We start from the raw sequence: 18702 nt of genomic DNA, 5'->3' as shown, positions 1-18702 counted from the left end.
AAAGAGCCGTATCTATGAAAGGCTGACACTTTCTCCCTCCTTCTTCCACACAGAGAGAATTCCCTAAATTTTTCACATTCCGTGCAAGGGATAAGGTAAGGACTGATTCCTTCCTCTTTTTTTTTTTTTTTTTAATAAAGGCCAAGAGTGGCTTATCTTTGCCATATGCTATCATACCCATCTCCTTTCTCTAACTGAACTTGTGCTTCCCTTTGCCTTACATGTGTCTTGGAACTAGAGAAGACTTCCTTCTGAAAGAGTTTGGTTTAGGAAAGAGTCAATGTGTTAAACAACCCAAAGAAGGCTATAAATTTCAAAATCATCCCTATTTAGAATGATCCTAATGATGTGATATTAAAGGGCTACTACCTGTTAACCAAAAGGTTGGCAGTTCAAATCCACTAGCTGCTCCTTGGAAACCCTATGGGGCAGTTCTACCCTGTCCTATAGGGTTGCTGTGAGTCGGAATCAAGTCGACAGCAATGGGTTCATTTTTTGTTTTTACCTATTTTTTTTTTTTAGTAGGACTGTTCTTGCCACCTACAGATAGTTCATTTATAATCAATTCTTGTTTGTGTGCATATGTTTTTCAATTAAAGTAAATAATTTCAAACCATGTTGGTTTCTTCCTGTTACCAACTTACATTTTTGGTGTTCTCTCTCTGTTCACTCAGTTGAAGTGTATGCTGACAAAACATACAGTGAATGTAGTAATACAACTTTTTAAAAGGATACATAATTAGTTATACAGCTATAGATACAGTATGTTCCAAAACCAAATATCTCTTTAAAATGCATATATATGTTTATTTGTTGAATATTTACTATGTCCTTCTTATTGTGCCAGAAATGATTGGAGTATAAGACATGGGCCCTGCCGTTAAATGTTTTAGACTAGTTGGGTAGGCCAAACACTGACATGTGAAGTAAATATTAATGTGAACCAGCCTGTGGATAAATGGCAAAGATGAATTATAAAAACATTTACGTGCAGCAAGATTTCTGAAGGAATTGAGAAAGGTTTTCTTTTTGTTTTGCTGTTTTGATTCTTTGGTTTTTAATGGAGAGCATCACTACTCGTAAAAGCATAAACGATGAAAGCTTGGGAAGTGAATAGATGCTTTAGTACGTAATCTTATGTAAGCTATAGCTGTAGCTCATTTTTGTTCCTCATTAGCACATCATTTCTGTTTTCAAGCATCTCTTTTACATATGCATTCATAATATAATTTTGTAACTGCCTGTCGTGAGCTGTTTTTTTTATCCCATTCTTGTGCTCAGTTTGAAGAGGATCGTATATATCGTCACCTGGAGCCTGCCCTGGCTTTTCAGTTGGAACTGAACCGGATGAGAAATTTTGACCTCACTGCCATCCCGTGTGCTAATCACAAGATGCACCTGTATCTTGGGGCAGCCAAGGTGGAAGTGGGCACAGAAGTGACAGACTATAGGTTCTTTGTGCGGGCAATCATCAGACATTCTGACCTGGTCACCAAGGTGGGTGTTATATTTTAGTGTAGAGTTATTCCTGTGAGAAGGGACAGAAAAACAGGCATGGTTCAAAATCATGTTTTTATTTTTTAAATCAAGGCTCTTGTATTCTACTCTCCAATAACCAGGAGATGTCTGGAAGTCATTTCTCTCGCAAAATAAATATTCCGTATAATAAAGTGGTTTTTTCCCTCCTTTTAATTTGATTTTTCTTGGTAATGGAATCATAATAGTACCCACTTGAGAAGAGGAACAGCATACTAACAGAAAAATCAGTTAGAGTTGGGTGATGATGGAGGACCCCTGTGTAAACCTGTCCAGAGGTATGGGCAGTGTCTGTATATAGCAAGGCACTTACTGGTGTGTTAGTTATTACTCCATCCCATAACCATAACCTTTTTTCAGCTTTCCCTTCCTAAACAGGTTTAGTTCTTTTTGGCATATGGGAAATATATAATCATATTGGGGCTACAGCTTTGGGGATGTTCAGCATCTCCACCTGTTGAAATGATACACTGAGAGGTGGCAGAAAAGACTGACAGGGACTCTTTCTGAACCCTGCCTGCCCCTGCTACCTGTGGTCATTGGGCTGACTGTGTATGACTCTAGGGAAAAGGGTAGATAACATTTTCTCCCGGTGCATTATGATTTATGACATACTACTGTTTGAGTAATTATAACAACTATTCTTTATTGCCTCTTTTAAAACACATTAATGTTGATGGTGACCTTCTTCCTGCACAGGAAGCTTCTTTTGAATATCTACAAAACGAAGGGGAGCGGCTGCTCCTGGAAGCCATGGATGAGTTGGAAGTGGCTTTTAACAATACAAATGTCCGTACTGACTGTAACCACATCTTCCTCAACTTTGTGCCCACAGTCATCATGGACCCGTCAAAGGTACATTTCTCCTCAGCTTTTCTCCCAGCACTAGCAAGCACAAGCAGAGAGGTTCATTCATATTTATTCTCACTTGGGCTCAGAAACAGGTACACATGTTGAGCTGGTTGAGTCCTTAATCTTTGAAGTTTACAGAATGCCTATAAGACTGGGTTTCTGGGATGGTGTAGAAAATTTGGTACAGCCATTGAGAGCAGAGCTGAAAGCTGAAGGTGGTACGATGATACCATGCTAGTCATTTATAAGCAGTGCAAAAACATACAAACTCTTTCTCTTCCCGATTGGTGCCTGTTTTATGATATTTGCCTTGATACGGGTCCTATTTTATTTGATTCCCTAGGATTTCTCATCTAGAATATTTATTTTGTTGTTTTTGGACATTTTGGCAAAATCGCATGAACTGTACAGTCTATATGAGTACCATTGAGTAAACTACTGCTTCTGTAAGCTAAATATTACTTAACTGGTGACCTTAGCAGGGTAATGCACCTTTCCAGCGTGCCTAACTTATTTCTCGGTAGTATTTTTTCATAGAGCATGTGTTTGATAAGGAGTTTCACATGTATTACGTGTGTTTTCTTCACTGAAGTTCTATTCTAAAATGCATTCCCTATAATTTAAGGAAGGAAACAAGGTGTTTCTGCACTTGACGGTTACATCCAGGCATAAGGAAGGCAGGCCGCTTTCTGCTCCTGCTCACTCTTAACTTTTCTCTGTAATATTGTGGCGTTTGGGGTAGAAGGACCAGCAGCCCCTTTCTCAAAATCAGTTGTAGGCACGGACTTGGGCTTTTTGAATTTTGGTAAGAAAGCATTTTAGGAAGAGATTTCATGTAAGAAAACATTAATTTTGAGTTGTATGCCCTAGCGGACACCCTGGTGGCGTAGTGGTTAAGTGCTGTGGCTGCTAACCAAGATGTCTGCAGTTCAGATCCGCCAGGCGCTCCTTGGAAACTCTGTGGGGCAGTTAGTTCTACTCTGTCCTACAGGGTCGCTGTGAGTCGGAATCGACTCAGCGGCAGTGGCTGTGGCTGGGTGTGCGCCCTAGCTACCTGCAGCTGTACTGGGGGGAAAAGTTTCCCTTTCGTATGTCAGTAAGGAGAAATGACGTGTAAAGCCAGTTAAAGTAACTGTCTTAACCTTGAAAACTAGGGGCGCTAAGCTGCCTTGGTATAAAGCTTAGAGAAACTACCTAAATCTCAGTTGGACTTGGCAAAGACCAAGCTTCAGACTCTCTTTAAAGAGAACTTTCTAGCAGCACCTACAAATTGCCTTTCTTTAATTTGTGCAGTTTACCAAGAGGCATATATTATAAAGTTTAATAAAATTGTATGGAAAAAAAAACTCATAGTGGTAATTGCTATGTTGACGTAGGGTCCTGTAAGTGCAATGAAACATAGTTACCATGCATATAAATGCTACTTAATAGCTGCTTAACTAGAGATTTTATTCTTACTTGGGACTTTCTCTTAAATCCCCTGGCTTATAATTTTAGATAGTACAGAGCTTTGATATAAACCAGGTATGAATTTAATTGGAAAAAGGGGAAGGAGTTGTACAGATTTGGGTGTTGTGAGCCAGCGAAAACCTCTCAAATGCCAGGTCGGCATGAAATCATCCCTGACTTGTTCCAAGCACGAGTAAGATTGGGGAGAAACTAGCTGACCGCTTTTTGTAAGGACTGTATGTAGGACACATTTCCAGAAACCTGCATCTTTTTCCGAAGATGGGCAGTCCTGAAACAGGTCCTTGTTACAGGGTATTTAAGTTTTGTGCTTGGTGATATGTTTGTGTCAGATTGAGGAATCTGTGCGGAGCATGGTAATGCGCTATGGAAGTCGTCTGTGGAAATTGCGCGTCCTCCAGGCAGAACTGAAAATCAACATTCGCCTGACACCAACCGGAAAAGCAATTCCCATCCGCCTCTTCCTGACAAACGAGTCTGGCTATTACTTGGACATCAGCCTGTACAAGGAAGTGACTGACTCCAGGACAGCACAGGTATGGTAGTCAAGCAGGCTCCTCAGAGTTCTGATTTGGTCCCACAACTAAGCCGTTTATCCTTGTTGTGGAAGGCTCAAACTTGCAAATCCCATTGATTCATCTAGTGGGGTTATCCTTTCTCAGCTTAGATGGTTGTATGAATTTGGAAAACTTTTCATTTGCCTAGAAGATGTGCCTATGTTCTTGATCATGAACCTTATAAAACCCTCAACCTTTTGTCACATATTGGTGAGTACTTGACAGATGCCACGTGAACCTGACTCCAAAGGTATTTCTGCAAATTAGAGCTCTTTAAGAGGGCTCTTAGGCCATTTCAGCATTCTAGTCTCCTCTGGTGTGATTTGTCCTTCTTCTGTTTTCAGCCTAGATAGACCACTCTTTGGCAAGTAAGGAAAAGAGGATTGTTGGAATATGCTGCCCACTTGTGTCTTAAAGAAGGGAAATTTCAACATAGCATAATAGCTAGTGCAATATCAGTCAGTGACTTTATCATATTTACCCATTATGTTAATCTGTTTGTACTTTTCCAAAGAGTTCACCAAAGTTTCTTCAAAGATTATCACCTTTCCTTCAAAGAGTTCAGTTGTTAGATATATCTACAAAAGGGCTAAGTGGCAAACTGTAACCCATTTTTTCAGGTAGAAAAATGACAATATGAAAATGGAAAGAAAGTGAGTCTTTCCGTAGATTGATTCTGTGATAACAGAGAATTCATTTTAATCTGTTTTGCCACCTTCATTTCTAAATATTTGGTTTATTTTCTGTGATACTAGATTTAGGTTGGTTCACCATTGCTCATGTCTTCTTAAGAACTGATATTTTAGGTCTTTGGCTTGAACTTGGGAAGTGCATTCCTTCTGATTAAAGGTCACACTTGCTCCAGTATGTATAAAGAAGGCTTTTTGTATGGGTGCCAGGAACACCTTATGTGTTTCTTTTTTTTATCTGTCCTTTTAAATCTATGAACACAGGTAGGCAAAGATATTTTTTCCCAGTCTTTTGAAGATGAATTTTAAAAATCTGAGTTTAGACAGTTATCAGAGTGACCTTTCATTTTGCGCTTCGATTCCCAGTTAGATGGCTGGAGAAATCTATCTCGTGAGAAGTGAACAGTTAGAGAGAGAGTGCAAGAGCATGATGGGTGAGCAAGAGACAGAGTTTTCAATAATTTTTGCTGTATTTGATGTTTTCCAAGACAACCTTAAAGACGTTTTCAGTCAAAGCTTTCCATGGGCAGGTATGTTTTTAATTAACTTCTACAATGGCTTCAAGACAGGTCTATTTGTGTGAAAAATAAGATGGCCACTTGAGATTTTAATGTTTTTGATAAATATGGTTGTTCTTCATAACTATTTGTTTTCTTTTATTAGAAAGCTCTCAGATTTCCCTCAAGCTGGCTAGTGGTGTCACAGGGGCATGAAAAGTGCCTGGCACAAAATATACACTCAATAGATATCTGAATGAGTGGCTGAGTCACCTCAACTTAAGGGGAAACTTCTTTTACCATGGGTCCTTCATATTTAGGAAGCCCTGAAGGAAGAGGTCTCCCTCAGGCTCTTTAGAGCCAGTGCTGCAGATGAACTAACTTGTGAGCCCATGACTAGAGGAGGGAACTGACAAAAGGAGCAGCCTCCCAACGCAGCTCTGGTGCTCCTAATGCTTACTTGGGCTCATCACCAACTTGTTTTTCACCTTTACTTGAGTGAATTGTTACATGAGTTTGAGATAATATAGAACCATGTATGTCATTTGTTTCTTAATTCAACATTTATTGAACACCTGTAACGTGTCAGGCACTATAGATGTCAGAAACAATCTCTTTCATCAAGAAATTTACATCACAATGGGAGAAGACAGGTAGATAGTCTTTATGGTATGGTAAGTGCTATCATGAAATAAGCACAGAACTATAAGGGATCAGTGGTTGTTTTCCAAAAGAGAAGCCTTTTTGATGGAACTTTTCATTTTCCTCCTGTAGTCTTGGTGGTAATGGATGTAACAAACACTGATGTCAGGCAGTCAAAGTGCAGAGAAGAGATTGGATAATCCATTACTTAAGTGAATTGACTTCCGATGTGTTGTGGGGAAGATATACATTTTAAATCACTTTTATTGAGATAATTATTTGCATATAGTAACATACATCCATTTTATCTGTATGGTTCAGTACATTCTGACAGTTGTATACACCCATGTATATAATCACCATCATAATCCTGATAGACAACATATTTGTTCCCCCAAAAAGTTCTCTCATTCCACTTCGCAGTGAAAGATAGAGGCACCAATCCCAGCCCCAGGCAACTAGTTATTTGCCTTCTGTCACTGTAGATTAATTTTTTCTGTCATAGCATAGAATTTCACATAAATGAAATCAGACAATATGTACTATTTTCTGTCTGGCTTCTTTTGCTCTGTATAACGTTTTTGAGATTCAACCATGTTGCATGGATTACTGATTAGTTCCTTTTCTTTGCTGGGTAGCATTCCATTATATGGATATACCATAATGTTTATATTGATTCATCTGTTGATGGACAAAGCTGTTACAACCATTCGTTTACAAATCTTTATGTGGGTATGCTTTCATTTCTCTTGGGTAACTACACAAGAATGTAATTGCTGGGTCATAGTAAGCATACTTTTAGCTGTAAAGTGAACTGCCAAACTCTTTGCCAAAGTGGTTGTACCATATTAAATTCCCACCAGCAATGTGTGGATGTATATATCTGGAGGACGTTCTCCAACCCGCTTCTTCAGTGCGCACAGGTTGTTTAACTATGACCAGCATAACTTCATTCCAGAGTTTGGCAAAACTGAATTCCAAACCCTGTACCCAAAGGTCTTACCTCTCTTATAGACAGGAATGCAGTCCCAAGAACCTGCTGATTTTACTCCATTTTCTTATTTTGATCCAGCTTATCTCCTCTGAGTCCAGTTTTCTTGTACCAACATCCTTGCCTCACTTAACAGTTTGAATCTCTTAAAACATTAACTACTTCTGCCTCTCACATTCCTAAGACATTTCTACTTCTTCCTTCCATGTGGTGACTTTCCCCAGTGGTCCTGTGGAAGAAGACTGGGAGCTCTCTTCTGTGGGGCTTTATGCAGCGTTAGACAAGTTTTGTCTAGAACAGGACCTGATTGACAAGCCAGCAGAATACTCTTATTCCTCAGAGCTAAACTAGGGCTAAGGATTCACTTAGCTGACTGGGAGAAGGGAACTGTGCCCAGGGTTCAGGAAAGTACTTAATTATTTTCGTATGCCTGTATATCGGGTCTACAAATCTATTCATTAATGGTAGATTTGTGATTATATTTTTTAGACCCAAATAGATATGTGGGTGTATCTATTGTATCCCAATCTTCATTTGTATTCACTACATTGGGAATCTATATGTATTCATGCGTAAAGTGCCTAGTTTAGTGTGATATAACCTCTGGGCACTCAATAAATATTAATTGACTTGAGATAGCATCCCTTATAAATATTCATAAGCAAATAAAACTATCTAAATATATGGAGTATGAGGTACTCTTCTAGAAATATTTGAGTTAAAATGATTAAAAACTGGTATGGTGATTTCATTATGTGGCAAGATAGATATTGCAGGAGCTGTTCAATAGTTATAACCATGGTATATTAGGGAGAAAAGAATAAATATATATATATACACACACACTTATATTACTATAGACTATGTCTTTTATGTTAACTACATAGATGGATGAAACCCACTTCTAAAAATTTTTGAAGGCTTTGTGTGATTAATAATGCTTATAAAGCACATTCTAATCAAATAGACTAAACCACAGATAATATACTAGAATCTTGATCTGGCTTTCTACCATTGGGAAAAGAACAGAATTATCTTTTACTGCATAGCTGTTCCTCAGGTTAAATAGTAGGACTACTCAGACTGGTTAGTGGACATACTTTGTTTCTGTGTATGTGGGATTCATTTTCACATTAGAAGGCAAACATTGTCAGTCCATCTGTGAAAAGTGAAATTGATGCTATGCTTTTTTGTTGATTTCAAGTAATTAAAAAGCAAAAGCACCCTATGGTGTACGGTTAGTTACATACCATTTTTTTGGAGTTGGTTAGTCTGTAGAGATATGAAAGTACCAAGTACTTAATGTTAGGAGAAATGTCTTAGCTACCCCCGTCCACCACCAAAAATGTGTTTCAAGAAATAACAGTTGTGAAAAAGACCTTCTAGGAGCTAGCTGATTTTTTTTCTCTCTGCTTAACTACCCATGTTCTCTTTTTTCCTGCAGATCATGTTTCAGGCATATGGAGACAAACAGGGACCACTGCATGGAATGTTAATCAACACTCCATATGTGACCAAAGACCTGCTTCAATCAAAGAGGTTCCAGGCACAATCCTTAGGGACCACATACATTTATGATATCCCAGAGATGTTTCGGCAGGTAAAGATGGCTAACTGGGGGCTCTGACATGTTCCAGGAAGGCAAGCTTTTCCTCAGTTTTCATCAGGTGCAGGTTTGACCAGAAAGGGGCTATTTCCAAAGGGCAGGAAATATCTTGATTCTATTCTCATTTCATTCTTAGTCTGGGATTTGTTGGCTGTCAACTTGGGTTATTAGCTGGTTCTTTAGAATTGGCAAGGAGATATGGTGAGACTGGAAACCTCTATTGAGTAGAAGAGAATAAACTGAGACCACATGTCTGTGGTGGTAGTTTACAATGGCCTATTTGAGGAGTTACATTCAGGTATAAATTTCCTAAGCCTATATTCAAGTTATGGATATTAAAAAGGGATATGAAACTCTAGTTCTCATTTTCCTGTTTTCCAAGGTAACCCAGGTCCCTAGCTGATACCCTAAGTTAATATGATGAGAATCAAAGTAGATAACATATACAAATGGATATAGAGTTCATTGTACACAGTTTAAAGTTTTTTTTTTTTTTTTTTTGGGTGGGAGATTTATTATTATAGCTGAATAAAAACTAGCGTGCGAAAACATGACATTATGAATCTCATCCTGTATGTGAAAATAAATTTCTTTGATCTGTATAGTGAATCCTCTCTATGCTGCAGATTTTTTTTCCATCAGTGAGAAGCAAGAAAAGTATATCACCAACAAAAAATGCAAGAGATAAAGAATAAGGTATCAAAAGAATAGTGAATTTGTCCTTTAAAACAGTCTATGAATATAGGATTTTTCCAAGTCTTTTAGTCAATACTACCAATATTACCCCATTTGAATTTTAATAAAGTAATATATGTGGCCTTGGTAAATAGTCTACAATACCTGTATTATCCACAAATACAAGTGATTCCCTTTATGTAACCATTTGTTTACAAGTGCTGTCTCTTGAAACATAGATATATCTTCATTCAGTATTATCGTTTTATAGTATTCTTAACCCAAAAGTTGAGTGTTGGTCCTATTCCCCAATGCCAGTGTTATAAATGGAAATTCCATTCTATGTAATTCTTCCTGTATAATAGACATAAATACAGTGGTTAAGACATGTAGGTGTATATGAGTCATTTGGGCTTTAAATGTTGCTTTAAGGCAAGCAAAAAAAGAACTGAACCAGTTCCCACGTCAGCAGGGATTTGTTTATTCATATGAAGTTGGGAATGAAAATCATGTTTTTAAAATGGACAGGTGTGTCTGTTTTCTCAAACTGGAGCAGACTTGATTTACACATTTACATATAGCCTTACTTAATTTGGTTTCTATGCCTATGTATCAGGTCTACAACTCTAGTGAGCTAAGTCCTATATATGAGCCTTTAGCTATGAAAAGATGTTAGAAAGAGGATGCTTCCTCTGAATCTCTAGTAGAAACCCTAATCTTGACTTCCTGGGTTTTCTTTGTATTAGCTGATTGTCGTGTCACTTTCTGGGTTACTCTCCTTTCTCTAGAAATTTTTTTCTTTTTCTTTAGAAGGAGTTGATGCCACTTACTTAGTTTTTTTAATTTTCCTGGGATATCGCCAAGTCTGTTATATTTGTTAATGCTCTAGTGCTGATTTGAAATCATTCAGTAGTTTGACTTTGTTGGAAACATGCCTGATTTCTGGCAAGGATATTGTTTTTTACAATTTTGTTTTAACTGAGAATGGAAGCTGGAGAATTTAGTCTAACACTTAGACTCTAAACAGAACACTGGGGAAAAGAAAGAACAATACCGGATTGGCCTAATGTTTATATTCATTGTTGTCCATATTGAAATGTTAATTGTCACTGATTTCTCAAATTTCTTTCCTTCACTAGTCCCTGATCAAGCTCTGGGAGTCTATGACCACTCAAGCATTCCTTCCGTCACCTCCATTGCCTTCTGACATACTGACGTATACTGAGCTGGTATTGGATGATCAAGGTCAGCTGGTCCACATGAACAGGCTTCCAGGAGGAAATGAGGCAAGTAGTTAAATCCTTCCTCCTCCTGTTTCTCATCTCTGTGCCCACTAGTACCAGCTTTCTGTGGGAGTGGTTATTAAAGAGTATTAATGAAAACCCAGGTGGCATAGGCCTCAAGCTAGTCTTACTAGTACTGAGTTCTTTAAAAAAAGAGATAGCATTGATTGGGTATTAAGGAATTATTGTCAATTTTTTCAGGTGTGATAGTGGTATTAAGATTTTGCCTTTTTAAAAAAACAATATTTCTGTTAGACATACATATTAAAATATTTACAAATTAAATGATCTGATGTCTGGAGTTTGCTTCAAAATAATGGGGGGATGAGAGTAGGGGTATAGATGAAACAAATTTGGTCATTAGTTCATAATTGAAGCAAGGTGTTAGGTACAGGGGGCTATGTTATCTTCTCTATTTTCAAATATATTTGAAATTTTGTATAATAAAAATTTTTACTTTTGCTTGATGTTTTTCTTTATTTGGGTACTTACTTGTATACTAATGTGGATTTTTTTGGTGTCTTTTCCATGCTCAGTTCTCTTGATCTGTTGCTGTTGTGAATGTGGTAAATATATTGCTCTTAAAGGGCCTCAGTAAGGACCAGGAGTTTAAACATAAAAGAAAGTAACAGAGAACACATTTCTTGATAGTATCCAAGAATTCATTTTCTAGCTTTGGAGTCTTTTTTCATGTTGTCGTTCAGTTGCTGTCAAGTCGATTCTGACTCATGGCCACCCCATGTGTGCAGAGTAAAACTGCTCCAAGGGTTTTCAAGGCTGTGACCTTTCAGAAGCAGATCACAAGACCTGTCTTCCAAGGCTCCTCTGGATGGGTTTGAACTGCCAACCTTTCGGCTAGTAGTGGAGTGCTTGACCATTGGAAGCAATATAAAGTCATATTCTGCCGTATCCCGTTATGTCTTCTCCCATACATAAAGATTCTTCCTGATTTTAACTATGCTTCTAATGTATGATGGTAACAGTAACAAAACTAAAAAAGATAATTTTTATTTCAATCTTAGGTATAATCCCTAGATAAACCTCATTCCTTAGAAGTAACTTTCACCTGGGTATTCACCATAAACAGGCTAGGTAGAGCTTTGGAGATGTTACACAATTTTTTGCATTTTATACACTTTTTTCCCCCCAAAATTTTACTATATGTAAAATGTATATGGCTGTTTTAGTAAATGCACCAGTAGATGCCAAGAGTAGATGATTTGGTATGAAGATGGATGTAAGCATCAGACCAAATGGAGAGTATCAGACTTGTAGGAGTTCTTCTAATCTAAACCCTGACAAATAGCAGAAGCAAGAGGATAGGGAGAGAGAATACATAGAATTTTGACAAGAGTAGATTAATACTCGTCAGCACACAAAGTTGCAGCAAAGGTTTGTACCACTGTCTGTAGCATCTGCATAGTGAGCCCCTCAACAACAAAGAAAGGCTTTGTGCTGTACTTAAATTCTGATTCATTAAACAGTGTAGTCTTCAGGAATGGAAGGCACCCTTGTGAACATGGGGCTGAGAAAAAATGTCTTTAACTAATGTAATTAAAACACAAAATGAGATTTGGGGCCACATGAAAGCTAGCTGCAGTGCTGTGTGAAACCTCTTGCCATGATCTTTCTCTCCTGCTTTCTCTCTGCGCTCATTCTGTGTTTGAGCGAATGGAGACTGGGGGACTAGTGAGGTCCCAGAGGGACAGAGCTCTGTTCTTGCTGAAATTACAAGCACAGAGCTGCCTGGGCATGAACATGTAGTGTTTACTCTGCCAGTATGAATACAAATAGTCTTATTATACGGAACTCTGTACCCAAAGACCACACACACACAGAAAAAAAAGAATAAAAAAATTAAAGGTTTTTTTTTTTTTAACCCTTTTAAGACCTAACTAACCTTGGTAGAAAAGAGATGTCTTAACCAGTTGTGTAGGACTATAGCTATTAGGAGTAAAATCAGGATAGCGACCACGTGTTTTCCTTTGCCCAGTGTTTTAATAAACTTGAAACCGCTAAAGTTAATTGTTATTTTTGGAAAGGGTTTCTTTTTTTTGCTTTTGTTAGTTCTCACTTTCTTCTTATTCTATACTTTTTCCTCCTTAGCTGCCTGTTTTCTTTTTTCTTCTTCTTCAAATGATTGACTAGGATTGAAGCTGAGTGTTAGCTTGCTGTCTCTGAGTCTTTGAGCTGAGAGACTGACCAATCTGAGAATGGAGTTTCAGCATTCTGAACTCTGGGGGACAGCTGTGCCTAAGAGATGACGAGGTGTCAGTAGGATGTATTTCTTCATGCTGAGCCCAGTTTTATCAGGGCAAGTTGACTTTCAGCTACTGCAGTTTAATTTTCTTTGGCCAAAGAGACAAGTCTGTCACGAGCATGGCACTCTACATATTACCCCTAGAATGATGTGAGGGAAAAGAAGAGAGCTCATGCTGATGAGATTTGGAGCAAATCTTTCCTATCCCAAAGAGAATGGGCATCTGAACAGAGCCCTGAAAAATAGTTTTATTAAAAAAAGGAATCAAAAATTGGCCTGTTAGTGTTCTGAGAGCCTGGGCTCAATGTAAATGCATTAATACTACATAGACATTAAATCATTACAATGTGATGTTCTCCAAAGGTGATGGCTGTAGCAGGCCATCACTATGAGTGGTACTGCATTACCTTGAAGGACTGGAGTTTCTGGGTTTAAAAGCTAGCCCACGAATATAAGGAATGAGGGTAAAACAAGAGATTCCCACAGTTTTTCCATGAATTAAGATGCTTGTCCCTACTATCAAAGGCAGAAAACCTGCACTTATCAGACCATCGGCTGTATGGGTGGCCAGTCTTTCTTCCCTATTTTTTTTCTACGACAGTAAATAGGTAAAATGGTGATGGGACCAGGACTTAGAACAATTCAGTTCCATTTAGTTTTAGGTAACTTGTTTGCCATTTGAGGAAGAATATTGGCTGTTTCAGCAGAGATGTGACCTGCATTTTGAACATTTGTGCCTGTGTTAGAGGCAGGAGAAAGAGCTTTTCTGATGCGGCATTAGGTACTTTCTCCTGTTTCCCTCATTGTCCCTTCCAAGTAAAGGAAGATGTACCTGAAGGAATGCCACCTAATGCATGATGAAAGGTATCGGAGAAACATTTTTCTCATTGTCAGATCTGAATGGCATTGCATTTAGTATGAATGGAGAGTAGGAATGAAAAAAAGATGTAGACCAAATCTGTTAACTGTGTTACTTGCAAATAGCTCCAAAGATGGGTTGTCCGGGATTATTTTTTTTTTTTAATAGTTTCAAGTAAAGGTGAAAATTGAGGAAAATGTGATTGCAACACAGACTAAATTGATTTCATTTCTAACTGCTGTGATGCTGCAGTGATGGGCACAATATGTAAATACATAGCTGGATGCATGTGAGCTGTTGAGCCTGGACACAGAAGAAATATAGCTAACCAACAGTTTTGCTTTACTACTCCTCAATTTCGGAGGAATCGTTTTCATTTTCCTGCCAGTTTGCTAACCTGTTTTGATCATTTGGTGGAAGCTGTAATTGTAGGTGGCAACATTTTGAGTAACAGTTCACAATCCAGTGCAGCTACTTTTCACACTAAACCCCGTTATTAAAAGGCTCAGACTAAGATCAGGCCAAGAGCTGTAACAGACTTGACAGAGAACAACTCAACTTTGCCTGGTAAGACAAAGAAAACACTGGCCTTCTTGAGAAGGTGTTCTTATTTGTTCTGAAACAAGTTATTAGCGTTCTTCTATTATATTTACTCACAACAGCTCTGTAAACTAAATCAGGAATCCCTAAATTGGGCAATGATGAAAGATATATAGAAAGGCAACTATTATAGTAACTTCAGGGTGAGTGGAAGTTAGGACCCTTTTTTCCTTAACATTTATGAACATGGGATTTTTTGTAACAGTATGAACCCATCTGTTACCTCATCACTCCTCTTATAATGAAAACAGATGAGAACGCGCTGTGTCCAGAAACAGTTATAATAATTAGGTAGAGAATGTGTACTCAAAAAAGGACTGGTAATCAGAGACTGAAATTCTTGTATTAAATTTTTTTTTCCTTAAAATTTTTCTGAGAGAAAAGTAGATTCCAAATTGAATGCAATTTCATGGCTACCCCCACACGAACGACCAGACTTAAAAGAATTGTGGTGATTCCAGGTTTCATTTTTTCAGATGGGCGCTAGGTGTCAGGGTTTTTCCTTCTCAGCAACTTAGCATTCAAACAAGCCTCTTGAATTGCCGTTTGGTGAAACGAATCCAGGAATATCCCTTCCTTTTTTTTCTTTTAGCTGGTGTGGTAGCCTTTGCTTAGTGTTCCTCACAATATGCAATCGCATTTTTAACTCTTTGGGTAGAGATCTATTGAACCTTAACTTCATGACTGAAAACATTTTTAGAAGAAACATGTTTTTGGAAAAAGACTGATTAAGGAGGGAAAAAAATGAGTGTAAGTTAAAGTTTAAGGACTAGCTACCATAGTGACCAGTATTGTGGTTTTAGTTCTGCTTTATGTTCTCAGGGGTAAAATGATAAGGATGGTAGGTATTAGGAATTCAGTTCTTGAAGTGCTCAGCTCTACCAGCATGATCATATTTAATTGTTGTTTAATTACTGGCACCACCAAAGTGTAAACATTCCTTTAATTTTTTTTTATTTCAGCCATATAGAAAAATATGGAAAGTGATATGACAAATATCCCTGCACCTACCCGTCAGCTTGTACAAATCTTACAATTTTGACTGTATTCCTCATTTATATATTGCTTTAATCATTTGAAATCTCTGATTACCAAAGAGAAACATTTAGGAGTTGAGTAAAGAAGGGAAGTTGTTCAGCTTATATAAGCCTAAAAGACTGTAAGAAATTAATTAGTAGATCCGCTTTGATAGTTGAACCTCTTAACTCAAAGGACCTCTTATTTTAGAAGAACCACCCTGACTCTCAGTCTTAATTCACTTGGTTGGCATTTTCTATACTCTCAAAGGGATTGCTTGAGTTATCCTGGACTTGAATTGTAGTAGGGACCCATTATGATCTGAAACTCTGTGACTGGAGGAACCAAAAAAATAAACCCGTTGCCATCAAGTCAATTCCGACTCACAGGACAAAGTAGAACTGCCCCATAGGGTTTCCAAGGCTGTAATCTTTTTGAAAGCTGACTACATACAACATTTTTCTTCCGGAGAGCGGCTGATGGGTTTGAAGCACCATCCTTTCAGTTAGCAGCAGTGAGAGCTTAACCACTGTGCCACCAGGGCTCCTGTGACTGGAGACAGTGTGTATGTTTGTAGACTCGGATGAGGGAAGGGTTGACTATTATTACTCATGAACACAGAACCCAAGTATTTTTCTAGTTTAACATTAGACTGTTGTACATTGTTTTGCTCAATTTAACCTCAGAATAGTTGATGAATGTGAAGCTAATTTGGGTGTACTTTACTGTGCTTTTCATTCATTCCTTTGAAATCAGGTTACCTTTTCATGCTGAGTGTGGAAATTAAGTCAATGTCAGCCTTTTACATACATGTTGAAAAAAGGTGTATTTGTATGTTGAAGTTCAGCTCTAAAGTAATCCTGAGAAGAGCAGATCTCTAAAACAGGACCATGGTCTGTACACTAATGGTTCTACATATAAAGAGGGACTAGTGGTCCTTGCCACCAATCAGTTCCTGAAGATGGAGAATGTTTGTAAGTGCCTTGAGATCCTCAGCAGAAAGGGACCGTGTAGCATTCATTATACATAAACATCTATAATTCGTGCTTGCCTTATTTTTTGTCAAGGGCTTCAAAAAATCAATTCTTAATCCTTGCAGGGCTAAGCAAGATAGAAATTACAAATATAGAAAGAAGAAGTATGTAATATATAGTAAGATAGTTTTATTTAAAATTATGATGTGTTTTCTTTATCAGCCATATTCTAAGTGAACATATTTGACTACAAGTCTTTGTCTAAAATGATCTTCAGAACCAACGTTGGATCCCTCATTAGAAAAATATTGAGGCTAATTTTGAAAGATAAGTGTTCCTACCATGAAATTACTCCTAATGAATTTCTAACACTGTGCTTTTGGGGTATGTATGTAGAATTCCTTCTGAATGACTTTTATTGGTGTTGGAGATTTCTCATCAGGTTTATTAGTATTTTGACCCATTTTCATTGGTAGCAAACGAAGGCCCAGTGAGCTTGATTGACTTTAAAAATCCTAATGTATCCATTGACCCTAAAGCAGCACTTATGGAAGGCTCCTTGGTTTCTTTCAAATGTAAATCCTAGAGATAGCCTTTAAACAAAAGGATGTACTTGCCAGCATTTTTGTGCATGTCTTAAGTTTTAAGATTTTCCCTAAAAGAATGTGACATAGTACCCTATGTCTAGAAACTTTACAGCTCCAACTAGAGGCAATAATGAACCTCAGGACAGCGGCAGATGACACCAGAGAATGAGGTGTGGCATGGATCATCAGAGTTCAGCATTCATTTGTATGATTAATGGGCAAAGCCTCTGGAGCTATAGTAGGCCAACTTGGTTAATTTCCATATCAACCAATTAATCCTGTACCCCATTTCTCAAATACCACTGGCTCGTATGTGCTCCAGTGCATTCTTTTTAAACATCTGGTGTACTTATTAAATTACTGTGTGTACGTGTGTGTATAAAACTACTGTGGTTTCGTGTATATAAATATTACAGGGGGGAATAATTCCCCTGTTCAAAATTATTGTTTCCAATCTTTGGTAACATTTTCAAAGAATTACCTCTGGAATGAAAGTTTTTTGCTCTAAAAAAAAATTTTTTTATCACTTTTTACAAGGGTCGAGTTAAGTTTGTTCAGCCATTTTTGAATGATCTAAGCATGAAAAAAAGTTTTCAGCTGTTAAGAAAATTGTTTTGACCTGTTTTATGTGATCATACAACACTATGCAGTAGAATATAATATAAGGCAGATAATGCAGTATAAGAAAGGCATTGACTCTTTTTTTGCATGGCTTTTCGAATGGCACAAACTATATCACGTATTGCATTGTCTTATGGTCTAAAAATATACTTTTTAAGGCCAAATAGTATTTTCTGATGTTTCATGAAATATGTCTTGCCATGAGATTCTATCATGAGTTAAAATTACTATTTAATTATTTTTGATAGTATCTAGTTAAAAGTGCAGATTTGATGTTCCACAGAAGATACAAACAGGGGGAAAGGATAACATTTTGTTAGGTGTCTGAAAAGGAGTTCAAGTTCAAAGTCCTTCCCTCTGGATCTCAGTTTTCTCATCTTCATGATGCAGAATAATGCCTAAGTTCATTTCGCTCTAACATTCTAGGGTTCTTTGTATTGCTGTTCCAGGGCTATGCAGGGTGGTGTGATCTTCCTGGCATTAGTAGAATTAGAACAATAGCTATTGGAGGCATTGCTATAAAAACTCTTAGATTTTTAGCATGAAAAATAACAAAGCTTCAACATCTCCACCACAAGTCTAACCTATATTTAAATATATGTAGAAAGATATTATTACAGCTCAACTCCAAGTGTGGAGTTAAAGGTAACTGTGTTGAAGATATTCTCTTTCTGCTTCCCACAGCGTGGCTAGAATTGATGGATACTTCTTACACTCTTAAAATACAAAATCCTATCCTGTTTTGCCCCTTAGCTGTCTCTTCAGATTTCTTTGTTGAGCTTAATATTGTTGCTATTATGGTAACAATAGCAGCTGTGGAAAGTGCCTCTGTATATGCTTGCACATTCTGTCCACACCGATAGTACAATTAGTGTTGATGTCAATTTTGGTGTTAATTTTGGGTCATGATTAGTGTTGACACTTTGTGTCAGACTAATGGCATTTATGGGCACCATCAGAATAAATGTTAATATTATCATGTTTTTACT

The 18702-nt window shown here is 37.6% G+C and overlaps 1 protein-coding gene across 12 annotated transcripts in view; it reads left to right on the top strand.

Annotated features, from left to right (window-relative positions):
• Positions 1 to 18702, top strand: part of ACACA (acetyl-CoA carboxylase alpha) — a 318748-nt gene that overhangs the window by 209218 nt on the left and 90828 nt on the right. For all 12 annotated transcript variants that reach the window (XM_064271370.1, XM_064271368.1, XM_064271369.1 and 9 more), the window contains 6 exons: positions 54 to 95; positions 1282 to 1497; positions 2236 to 2391; positions 4188 to 4391; positions 8676 to 8831; positions 10652 to 10798. In XM_064271370.1, the coding sequence (XP_064127440.1) occupies positions 54 to 95; positions 1282 to 1497; positions 2236 to 2391; positions 4188 to 4391; positions 8676 to 8831; positions 10652 to 10798 (921 nt within the window). The remainder of the gene's footprint in view (positions 1 to 53; positions 96 to 1281; positions 1498 to 2235; positions 2392 to 4187; positions 4392 to 8675; positions 8832 to 10651; positions 10799 to 18702) is intronic.

The sequence above is a fragment of the Loxodonta africana genome, chromosome 18 (genome assembly GCF_030014295.1).
Source record: "Loxodonta africana isolate mLoxAfr1 chromosome 18, mLoxAfr1.hap2, whole genome shotgun sequence".
NCBI lineage: Eukaryota > Metazoa > Chordata > Mammalia > Proboscidea > Elephantidae > Loxodonta > Loxodonta africana.
The sequence above is the reverse complement of the archived record's forward strand: the minus strand, read 5'-3'. Positions and strand labels throughout refer to the sequence as shown.